The 12235-nt window shown below is 31.5% G+C and overlaps 1 protein-coding gene across 2 annotated transcripts; it reads right to left on the reverse strand.

The window, feature by feature from the left end:
* Nucleotides 1-6497: 6497 nt before the first annotated feature.
* On the reverse strand, nt 6498-11019 carry LOC107961400 (probable lipoxygenase 6). 2 transcript variants are annotated; one of them, XM_016897545.2, is made up of 11 exons: nt 10706-11019; nt 10147-10475; nt 9792-10035; nt 9189-9695; nt 8951-9036; nt 8790-8864; nt 8517-8567; nt 8274-8324; nt 7916-8190; nt 7563-7826; nt 6498-7467 (listed from the first exon to the last, which is right to left on the reverse strand). In XM_016897545.2, exons 1-11 carry the CDS (start codon nt 10878-10880, stop codon nt 6576-6578), a joined length of 2949 nt encoding a protein of 982 aa, XP_016753034.2. In that variant the 5' UTR covers nt 10881-11019; the 3' UTR covers nt 6498-6575. The 2 variants fall into 2 exon arrangements, with proteins under 2 accessions (XP_016753034.2, XP_040931682.1); XM_041075748.1 differs by lacking the exon at nt 10147-10475.
* Between the last annotated feature and the right edge of the window lie 1216 nt (nt 11020-12235).

Raw genomic sequence — 12235 nt, forward strand, 5'->3', positions numbered from 1 at the left:
TGCGGTGGTTGTTTTTATAGGGCTAGTGTTCCTTCTTTTCTGCTTAGTTTATGTTTTAATAAAACCCAATACCATCAAATAAAACAAATTTGACAAATGGTTGATTTATTATTTCTTTATACGTTAAGTCTGTCACTAATGGCTCAATGATCCCTAACGTGGACCAAACACAAGAAGAATGTACAAAAGGAATAAAAAAAAAAATCGATAACAATTTGAGGGAATAGCAAAACCAGTTTCTTATTTTGCTCATTCTTCAAAATTGTTGTTTAATTTTTTAATTTAATTTAATATTATGTCAGCGATACTATTTCATTAACAACAAAATTAAGGTGCAGTGATTAAAATGTTAACTTCTCAAATATACAAGAACTAAAATGTTCTTTTCAATAATAGAGGGATTAAAACGAATTTTATGATATAGTACAAGGATTTGTTGCGAACTTTAAAAAAAAATTTATCTTCTGTTTTTATACCTTAAGTTTCATATGTAAAATATCGTGTTTACTAAAAATAGAAAATATTAAAAAGATGTATTTAAAATAATATAATTTATTTTGTAAAATAATAATAATTTAATTGAGTTGGTTTATAACAACAATTTAAAAATGTTTAATATGGAATAGATATTTATAAAATATATTTTTTAAGCAAATATATTTATAAAAAATAAAAAAGACTTTAATTGAAATAGTAAAGTAGGTTTAGATTTAATTATGTTGTTTATTCTTTTTAATTTTTATAAAAATAAAAAAAGTAAAAATATTGTCAAAATAATAAAACTTACTTAAAAAGTAGTGATATTTTAGTCAAAATTTTAATTTGAGCTCGAGTTTACTAGCGTTCAAATTTGGTTCAACTCAATTATACCTGTAATGCACAAGGCGAAAATTTGAGAGAAAGGAATAGAGAAAGAACAAAAGAATGCAAAGTCAGAGTAAAAAACTATATTTTGTGATCTATATACCTTACCTATACATGCATACATACAAAGATTAGCAACTTTCAAGTTATAGGTACTGCCTTTCTAGCTGTTAAATGTTCTAGGAACAGTTGTTCTTTTGCCTTCTATGAACTGTGCAACATTCCTTTTCCTATTTTAGATTAGCTTTGGTTCAGTTTTGAGTTCCAGGAACATGTTTTGGGTCTTCAATTCATTGAGCCTCTTCAACAGCAGGGTTGGTTTGCAGGGCAAGTAAAGACAGTAAGTCTCTAAGACGATAACCACTACCCTAGAAAGAGGTAAGTGAAAGACCCATAATAGCCATTGATATGACAGAGCATGCCGCTAGAACTGCTTGACTGCTACCTCCTAGGAACTGGATTGCCAGAAGCCCTGCCATTGTCGAGCTTTGCATTCCACTGTATAACGATACTGTTCGGCAAACTTCTTCTCTTTGCCTGCGCATAACAATATGGTATCGCCATATCGGTAACCGGTTATGTGTTGGACGTGGTTAAAGCAATTTTCGGGGAACTTCTAAATACATAGGATGTAATATAGGAGGTTTGAATTACCTGAAAGAAGGAATCTTCAAGATCCAATATCCGATAGGGAATGCCACAGTGTGAAACGCCAAAATCGGAAGAACCAATTGGAGACTATCTTTTGATAATTTGACTCCGATTCAGTGCAAGAGGGCTATCGATGCACAAGGATGTACAGATCATAGCAGCAAAAGGCATCACAGGTCGGAGGATAGTGACTACCGATTTTGCATACGTATTAAGCACAAGTCCAAGAGCGACTGGAACAACAACCACCTAACACGAACAACCGAGCTGACATTTTACATTTTTTCACCATAAAACAAGAATGCTAACTCGAGAATGCACATCGGCTTAATGTACACATTACCTGTAAAATTGACTTCGACTTCATTATTGCATCAACAAGAACTTTCTGCGTCTCATTTTTTATATATTTATTTATTTTAATATTATAATATACCCTATACATTTATAATCACCCAACTTTGCTTGAAGAATCTAAAACCTTCATTGATAGTATACTAACCTAGCATTTCCTCAATGGGATAATACACTTCGCTTTCAGCTAGATATGTAATACCCCTACCCGTATTCATTGCCGGAATAGGGTACGAAGTATTACCGGAGTTTACGAATTAAATTTTTTTTAACTCAATATAACCCCTTTATAGATATCTAACCTTCCCTGAAATTTTAAACCAAAAACAATCCACATCAACCAATCCAATTCAACATATTTTCAAGATAAATTCATGCATATTTATAAAATAACATCATCATATACCCAAAACCAGGTTTGTTAACCATACTAATGGCTAACTTTATATTCATTTCACGTTAACATTTACTTTATTAGTTTATACATGCCATTGATTTCCAAAATAAAGTTTCTTTATTACCGAAATCCTGAGGTTGATAGTGTGATGTGTCTCCGACCAAATCCGACCTTCGAGCTCTTAACACTACAAAACAGGAGAAAATGAAACAGAGTAAGCACTTTGTGCTTAGTAAGCTCATGTAACAAGAGTTATACTTACCTAATATTTTTAATACAATACAATAAACATTCCTATATCCATTCAATGTATTATTACCCTAACATGCACAAACTCAACTTTCAAGTTAGTACAATAATTTCCATGTACCAATAATATATACTATGATTGATGAACTCATCAATACATGATTTCTACTTTCTTATTTTTTTTTTTCATATTTATCCCGTTGAATTTCTTAGAATTTTCGATGGATTTTCAGAGGTACACTTTTAGTGTACATTTTCGGGTCCGTCAATTCATATTCATGTGCGCACATTTCCATTTCAGAGAGCACACTCCCGCGAACCTCAACCTTGCAGCGGGATTACCAGTCCAGGCTAAATCCCCTGTAATATAAACTCATAGAGTATTGTCGGGATTACCAGTCCAGGCTAAATCCCCTGCAATAACAATTACTCTAATGAGCTTGGATCTGAATTACCAGTCCAGGCTAAATTCAGACCCTAATTCGGATTACCCGTCCGGGCTAAATCCATTTTACACATATTCTTCGAGAGGGCTATATCAAGATAGGATCACCCGTCCGGGCTAGATCCTTTTTATCGTCAATTTCTTTTCAGAGATCCATCGAATTTTCCTTTCATTCAACCGGGATTTCTTCCCATTTTATCAAATATATCAATGTTTCATTAATTTTCATACAATGAACATTCAAATGATATTCAAATCAATAACATACATTTCAAGCATTTAAGAATATAAATTAAGTTACACGAACTTACCTTGATACTTGTTCGTGTATAAAAATATACTAATCCTGAACTTTTTCCTTTCCTCGATCTAGCTTCATATTTTAATCTTCTGGATCTAAATAAATAAATTTAATTATCAATTTAATACATTTCATGTTCATATGCAACATTCTTTATAATTCAACTATTATTATTTATAGTTTATTCAAAGCTGTCTATTTGAGTCATAGTCACTAAATTATTTATAACTAGAACTACGAAACTCCAAATTAAGATACATTAATTTTTCCTGAAACTAGACTCATATTTTCTTACCATAAAATTTTCAGAATTTTTGGCTTAGCCAATAAGTACAGTTTATTCTTTAAAGTCACCCCTATTCTGTTGTCCAACAGTTCTGACCCTTCTTCACTAAAAATCAATTATCTCTTAATACAGAATTTAGATGATGTTCCCGTTTGCTTCTCTTGAAAATAGACTCATTCAGGATTCTAGAAATATAAATTTAAGCTCATAATTATTTTTATTAAATTTTTTATGATTTTTAAAAGTCAGAACAGGGGAACCCGAATTCATTCTGACCTTGTCTCACAAAATTCATTATATCTCAAAATTTACAAATCCATTGCTTACACTATTTCTTCTATGAGAAACTAGACTCAATAAAATTTAATTCCATATTTTTTTAATCTTCTAATTCGATTTCTACAATTTATGGTGATTTTTCAAAGTTAGTCTACTGCTGCTATCCAAACTGTTTTTGTGTAAGTTGTTTATTACCATTTTTCCCCTAAGCTTTTAATAAATGATAATTTCGTCCCTACTCAATTAGCCTCTCAATTGAGCTGATTTTTCTCAATTAACATTTTATTATATCATCTTAAACTAGTTTACAACCTTTAGGAATCATAATTTCAGCAATAGACTTTAATTCCAAGCATTTTCACAATTAGGTCCTAAAAATCAATTTCTATTGAAATTACCTAATAAAATCATCTAATAAACAAATTAAAGCTTTAATTTCATTCTATTTCATCATAAAATTACAGCACTCAACCATGGTGACTTTCAATTTCATCCATGAAATCAAAAACTAATGAATTTAATAGTAGGACCTAGTTGTAAAAGTCTTAGATACACAAAAATTACAAGAAAAAGGTAAGGATTAACTCACTTGGTGCAAAAATTATGAAATACCAGCTTAGAGAACCCTCCTATGGTGTTTTTAGCTGCTGGAATTGAAGAGAAATGAAGAGAAATCTAGATATTTCCTATTTAGTCCTAGTTTTATTTAGTTAATTTTGCAATATTCCAATTTTGTCCTGAATTTATCAATTTTCCTGCTGATTTCATGCCCTTGCCGTCCAGCCCAAATAAATTTTGGGTCTAATTGCCTATAAATCCTTTCTCATTAGACTCTTAAGCTATTTAATCATTCTAGCAACTTTTACACTATTACAATTTAGTCCTTTTCATTTAATTGACTACCCAAACATTAAAATTTCTTAACGAAATTTTAATACCACATTATTAACATTTCATAAATATTTATAAAATTATTTTCGACTCATTTTTACGAGATATAGGTCCCGATACCTTATTTTACCCAATTTCTTCAATAATTTCTTTTTCTAACAAACCACTAAATCGGTAAAATTTTTCTATCAATATTTTCATACGATTTTCCTATCATATCAATTTTTATGCAAAAATATTGAAATAAATTTCTCTTTAAATTGGATTTGTGGTTACAAAACCACTGTTCCGATAACTTTGAATTTAGACCATTACAATATATTATAGGTTTAATGGTGTAAAAAGCTCTCAAAAAAAAAGAAGTAATTAAGCCGTTATTGTTATTTTTTTCACTCAATTGGGTACTTGGACGACCAAAATGTATAAAAAAGGGCTCTCAAACTTTTAAAAAAGAAGCAATTAAGCCCCTGCTTTTTTTTTGCATTCAATTCAGGTACTTGAATTGCCAAAATACATAAAAAAGGCTAGGGGCGGATCTAAGGAGCTTGGCAAGGGGCCCCGACCCCCTAAAATAAATTTTTTTCCATTTAAACACTTTATAATTTATAAAATTTTAAATTAGTAATGGTAAAATTTCATTTTGCCCCCCTAAAATGATAAAATTTTATTTAATCCTCTAAAAATGATAAAGATATAGGTTATTAAAATGGTGAAATTGCATTTTTTCTATTATAAAAATATATAATTTAATTTCTCCCCCCAAAATTTTTTTTTGACTTTGCCCTTACCCTCTAAGTCATATTTCTGGATCTGCCACTAAAAAATGGTCTTTGACCGTTAAAGTTAGCTACCTCTAATTTTTTTAGTTAAAGTTATCATGTGTCACAATCACAACGTGACATTTGACAAAAAAATGATAAAAATTAAAAATCAATAAAGGTTATAAAAATTATTAAATTTTAATAATAAAATATATAAAATATTTAAAACTTACTAAAAATTAGAAAAAATATAAAAATCATAAAAAATTGTAAAATTTTATAAAAATCATAAAATATTATAAAATATATAGAAATGTAGAAAAAATATAAAATTTTATAAAGTCATAAGAAAATTATAAAAATATGTAAAGAAATATAAAATTCGTAAAGAAAATTACAAAAATTATCGTACCAAAAGAAGTATTTTATAATTTTTCCATAACTTTAACGATCAAATGGCATTTTTTAGTGGTGGATCAAAAATACGACTCAGGGGGCAGGGGCGAAGTCAAAAATTTTTTTGGGGGGTTAGAATTAAATTATATATTTTTATAATAGTAAAAATGTAATTTCACCAATCTAATAGCCTATATCTTTATAACTTTTTAGAGGATTAAATCAAATTTTTATCATTTTTGAGGGTCAAAGTGTAATTTTACCATCACCAATTTAAAATTTATAAATTATAAAGAGCTTAAATAAAAAATTCTCCATTTTAGGGGGGTCAGGGCCCTTATCAGCCCCTTAGATCCGTCCTTGACCTTTTTGATACATTTTGGGAGTTTAAGTGTCAAATTGAGTGAAAAAAAAAAGAGCAAGAACTAATTTTTTTTTGAAATAGTTCAAAAATCTAATTGAGTGTAAAAAACATTAGAGACTTAATTATTTTTATTAAAAAAAATTAAAGAATAAGAGTTACAAAGAATAAGAGAAAATTATGCTTAAAATATAAAAAAATTAATTGATTAATAATTTAAGTTTAGAGAAAATTAGGTGTGTACAAAATGTAACTCTTAAAATATAAAAATAATTAATTGATTAATAATTTAAAGCAATATTAGAAACATATTGAAAAATTGGAACTTCCAAAGAGTAAATTAAATGGAAATACTGTTAGGGATTCCCCTTTCGTTAATATCCTTCTTCTCAGGTTGATGTTTCCTTTTCTCCTTAGATATTGGAGGCATGGGTTTTGATGTATCAGGGTACAAGAGCTTGTACGGAATCTTTGCAAATCCCCACCTATTCATTAAATTATATTCTTTATTCCTCTCCTTTATATTTCGCTCTATTGCTTCAAGGTTTTCCCTGAATTCTTTGAACTTTTTTTGAATTATAGACTCGTGATCCTCAATCAATTGCCGCTCTTTTTGGGGTGATGTTTGACCCAAATAAACCTCATTTGATGTATGTCGTGACAGAAGATCCATTACCGCAATTGCCAACTTCATTTGGAACTTATCAGGCAACATCTCCTCCACGAACTTCAGGATATTCTCTTCATTGATATCTTCCTCATTTGGGAGGAATTTTCTCAATAACATGGGACGATTTGGTGGCCAACCCCCGTATCCATACTGTCCGAAGTTCACTGCTGCATGCAATCCTGAAGTGATCCATATGAGAGTTGTCAGAGCTTTTACGAGGCTTTCGAATGTATTAATGTCGTACCATCCCTCCTTTCGATCTTCATGTCCTCTCGTTTTGATTTCATTCCACCATTCTTGGATTTCCTCATCTTCCTTCACATCATTGTCGTTAAGGTAGAAAACATTGCAGTATCCTGTCACCCATGTTTCAATGGCGGTCCATATCTCAATTCCATCTTTTGCATAGGGATAGTCTTCTAAAACCAGCTCCACCTCAGCGTCAACCTCAAACATCTTCTGTTCTGCACCTGTCGCCGCCTTGTTGCTTGATTTGTCTCTCTCGACCTGCTCCATTGGCCCCGATACAACCTCATCTCTGACTCTGAGTTTCGCCATACCTCTGAAAATGTAATGGTCCTCATCGTTAGTTGTACAACTTGGAACATTTAAAGGAAGTGAATCCATTCAATTCTAATGGATTCAAGAATTACCAACCTTTCGAGAAGGTCTTCAGGAAGGGCCTGCTTATCAAATCTCCATTCTTTATACAAGTGAGAAGACAATTCCATGGAGTATTCACCAGTAAAAAGAAGAGTCTCCAGAATCCCTCCAGCATTAAGGAAGATGGCTCGAGCCAATGCATTTATATGCAGTGTGTCTTTGAAATGAGGATCCAATAGCCTATGGATTGGATGCATTACGCTCAACCGTCTTCTCGTTGCAATTATGAATGGCTCAACTACTGCATGTGTATGCAACCTTGATTTGGATGCATTGGCACATCAAAACAAACATATAAATTTAACAGATACGAAATTAATTGGGTTAATTTAATGATTACTACTTACCAATGGCTAACTAACTGGTGGTAAGCTGCATCGTTGGATGCAACGTGAAATTTTGCAAACTCCCATAGGAGAGTATCTTGTGGAAGCACCAATCTAGGAGAGTCACCAGGCAAGCTTAGTTCTATTCCTACTGGTTGAAGCGTTGCGGACGATGAGCCCGTTGCTATTAGTATTGTTCGAGTTGCGTAAGCACAAACACCTTTCCCATTTATCATTGTCAGAAATTGCTCAAGGTAATGATGATCCAAGATGAATGCCCTTTCGTTTACCACTGCCTGCCATATAGTGTTGTGTATGTATTCATAAAGTAGTTAATTTGAAAGGAAAAGAAATACATAAATTTGTTTTTCTTTTTTACCAAATACACATCTAGCAATTGCGGCTGTTTATGCTTCTTTCCCTGTAGAACCTGCAACGTTTAAAATACTGGATTGTAAGCTCAAACATTATATGTTATAAACCTAGGAAAGAGATTGCTCAAGGTGTGATCCAAGATGAATGCACTATTGGCTTCAATTGCCTGCCATATAGTGTTATGTATGTATTCATAAAGTAGTTAATTTGAAAGGAAAAGAAATACATAACTTGTTTTCTTTTTTACCTTTTTCAAATTTTGCAATTGCGACTGGTTAATCTTATTGTCCAGCTGAACCTGCAACGTTTAAAATATTGGATCCTAAGCTCAAACATTATATGTTATAAACCTAGGAAAGAGATTGCTCAAGGTAATGGAGATCCAAGATGAATGCCCTATTGGCTTCCATTGCCTGCCATATAGTGTTATGTATGTATTCATAAAGTAGTTAATTTGAAAGGAAAAGAGATACATATCTCTGCAAAATGATCTTGACCAAACTAGTTTTCTTTTTCATACCTCTGGCTTATCTTCAGGTGACTCATAATTCCACATTTTATAAAAAACTTCGTATAGAGGTAATAACTCCTCTCGCTGCAACGTTTATAATAATGTTAGTTTCCAATCTATTAATTCTTAAGGCTCAAAAATTATATATTATAAACCTAGGAAAGAGATACCTTCAAGTGCCGGATTCGAACAGGATTTGTTCCTGCAAGCATTTGGCGACCAAACTCCTTGTCCTCAGCCCAAGCGAATTTGTCCTCTTACAACAACAAACAAAGTAAAGAACATTAATCATAAACATAAATTGTTTCAATCAGCGTATCTTTAATCATATATTGTGTTTATTGTGATTGCAAACCTTGTGATAAATAGAAAAAACATCTATAGCAGCTATAAGTTCATGTTTCCCACCTGCTACAATTGAAGGCAATTGAGCACTGACATGTTGTCTTTTGAGAGCAAGAGTGGCAACAACTTGGTTAAGAATTTCCTTGGGTACCAATTTTTCTAGCCGCTGCTTGTCCGAATCATCCAGTTCTTCCACTTCTTTGTCTGCATAAAAGCCTATAATGTCTTCAAAAATGTCTTGTTCCTCACTTGGATCTGACACTGACCTGCTGGGACCTCCATGAGAAGATGGTAATTTTAGCTTTCTACAGAAATCTATTATGGATCGAATGAATCTAACATCTTTCTTCGATATCGCTGCCTTGGGTACAAAGAAATGTGCAACTTTGGTGACGAAGTCGGGACATTCTCGATCCGACAAGTGTGGGAGCGTTGATTCCGGCGCAAGAAACCGAATAAGAGCCTCGACGAAGTTGTTTTTCAGTTCTTGTAGTTTTTCGTCGCTCATTCGCTCATCGGGTGGAACATAAAATTGGAAGCAGCTTGCTGGTCCTGACTCCCTTGAATGGTCTATTTCACATACAACCAAATATATCAAATGAAAGCAATTCAATGAAAAATAAATAATTAGACAAATTTAAATTTATATATTCTATTTATATGTACCGTGTTGGCAATTAGGATGGCCCATTTTCAACCGACGTGGGTATGGAAATTTAGTGGAACCACCCAACACAGGTCTATCATATAGTCGACCATTTTTAGGATCTCCAAGATTGTTATAGACATCATAATCATAAATTCGATCCCATAGGTGCCATTCACCCTTGGGTCTTGAGGCTTGCAGTTTCTGAAGTTCTTTTTTTCTCAATTCTACTAAACCCTGTGGCGTTTCCTTCGGAAGATATAACTGTAAAAAATACAATAGTTTCAATCATAATCAAATATTACATCCATTGAACTACGTATAATTTAATAACTAAGTTATCTCAATTATACATATGTAAGTATGCTAGCATACTTGATCTGAGAAGAAAATTCGTTTAAATCCGGTCTTGGTGATGGGGTAAACCCAAGAACCACAATAGAAATAAAACTTTCGTTCCTCGAGAATATTCGGATGGTTAATGTAATGTAAAGTGACGGATTTGAGGAAAAACTCATGCTTCTTATCTCTGTTTTCAACAACAAAAGCCCTTGGAATCCCGAAATCTCGCGTCACCTCAAACTTCAATTTGAATTTGATCACTTTTGTTGGCACCTTCAAACGTAAGACCTCATGTTTTTTCTTTTCTAGCTCTTTCCCCTTCATTATATATACATTCTCACTTTCAATCCCTTTTCCCGTGGCTGCAATATATACATATATATTCGTATAACTATAAACTAGAATCAAATTATTACATTATGCAAATAAAAAAAAACAGATTGATAATCAAAATATATTTAGACCTAAATCAAAATAAATTATGTGATTTAATAAAAGAAAAAATAAAAATTAAATCAAAATATTTTATTTTTAAAAAATAATAATATAGCCATATTTGGATACAGTATGACAATGCATTGTATATACTTACTTGGATCCTTGTTGTCTTGGCTGTAAAGACGAACAGCAACAGATAATCCAGAGGCACAAAGGGAGAACCAAGGACTGCGATCGATCTCAAATTCTCCTTGGATAATGTATTTTTGAGGGTCATGGCGATGGCAACATGCTTGTAGTAATCCACAACAACCCGCGGTTTCTACCATAATTTGTTGCTTCCTTTTTTAGTTCCTAATGCTTTTTATTTCGTATTTTTTTTCTTTTAATCCTGTAAAAAAGATCGCCATCTGTCTGATGAATAGCATACAAGATATTTTAGCAAAGCTATGGAACTTAATCCGAGGTGCCAGAGAGCGCAAATATATAATGCTTGCAGTAGGAGATCATTTTTCATGGTGACGCGATGGAGTCGAAGGAGAATGTTCTTGGCTTTAGTTGGGAGGTTAAGCTTTGAATCTAATACATTACCTAGCCATTGAGTTTTCTTGTTCGCCACTTTTTTACTTTAAATTAGATTCCCCCACCCTCGTTTTTTCTGCTTGCTTTCCTCACTGTTTAAAATCTTTGTTTCGTTTTACTGATCGTCTCATTCTGTTTGTTTTGTTCTTCACTAACAATAAAATAAATATGTATTTTACATTTTCAAATTTAAATGAGCTTTTTTACTGGTCCTTCCAAGCTTTCGTTACCACTGTATCCTTCCAAATAAAATCTTCCCTTAAGGCTTAAGTTGACGGGTTTGGAACTAAATTAAGTATGTGATGATAAAACCCAATACCATCAAATAAAACAAATTAAGTTCGTCATTAATGGAATGAAACGATTTAACTGATGTTGATGTGACATTAAATAAAAAAGTTTACTAGTCTTGAAAACAAATGGAATCACGCGGCTTAACGATGGCTAACGTGGACAAAACACAACAAAAATGTACAAAAAGAACAAAAAAAAAACAGAAAACAATTTGAGGTAATAGCAAAATCAATTTGTTACCTCTGTTCATTCTTCAAAATTGTTATTTAACTTTTTAATTTAATTTAATGCCATGTCAGCCATGCCATTCTATTAACAAAGTTAACGTGAAGTGATTAAAATGCCAGCTTTTCAAACATGCAAGGACTAAAATGTTCTTTTCAATAATAGAGGAATTAAAATGAACCTTATGATATAGTGCAAGGACTTGTTGCTAACTTTAACAAAAAAAATAGATTATCTTCTACTTTTATACTTTAAGTTTCATATGTAAAATATCGTGTTTACTATATTTTTTTAATTTAAAAGATGAAAAGTGTTAGAAAAATATATTTAAAATAATATAATTTATTTTTTAAAATAATAATATTTTAATAATTATTTAATTGAGTTCATTTATAACAATAATTTAAAAATGTTTAATATGGAATAGATATTTATAAAATATATTTACTAAGCAAATATATTTATAAAAGTTAAATAAGATTTTAATTGAAATAGTAAAGTAGGTTTAAATTTTATTATGTTGTTTATTCCTTTTATTTTTTTTATAAAAATAGTGATATTTTAGTCAAAATTTTAATTTGAG

This window comes from Gossypium hirsutum, chromosome A08 (assembly GCF_007990345.1).
Source record: "Gossypium hirsutum isolate 1008001.06 chromosome A08, Gossypium_hirsutum_v2.1, whole genome shotgun sequence".
NCBI lineage: Eukaryota > Viridiplantae > Streptophyta > Magnoliopsida > Malvales > Malvaceae > Gossypium > Gossypium hirsutum.

What these genes read in the sequence shown, in the direction of transcription:
- LOC107961400 (XM_016897545.2), bottom strand. Translation starts at nt 10,880, where the DNA reads ATGGTAGAAACCGCGGGTTGTTGTGGATTACTACAAGCATGTTGCCAT. An exon ending in ATTGCCTTCAATTGTAGCAG is followed by an intron (nt 9,037 to 9,188) that starts GTGGGAAACATG and finishes TGTTGTTGTAAG; the next exon opens with AGGACAAATTCGCTTGGGCT. An exon ending in CACCAGTTAGTTAGCCATTG is followed by an intron (nt 7,827 to 7,915) that starts GTAAGTAGTAAT and finishes ATCCAAATCAAG; the next exon opens with GTTGCATACACATGCAGTAG.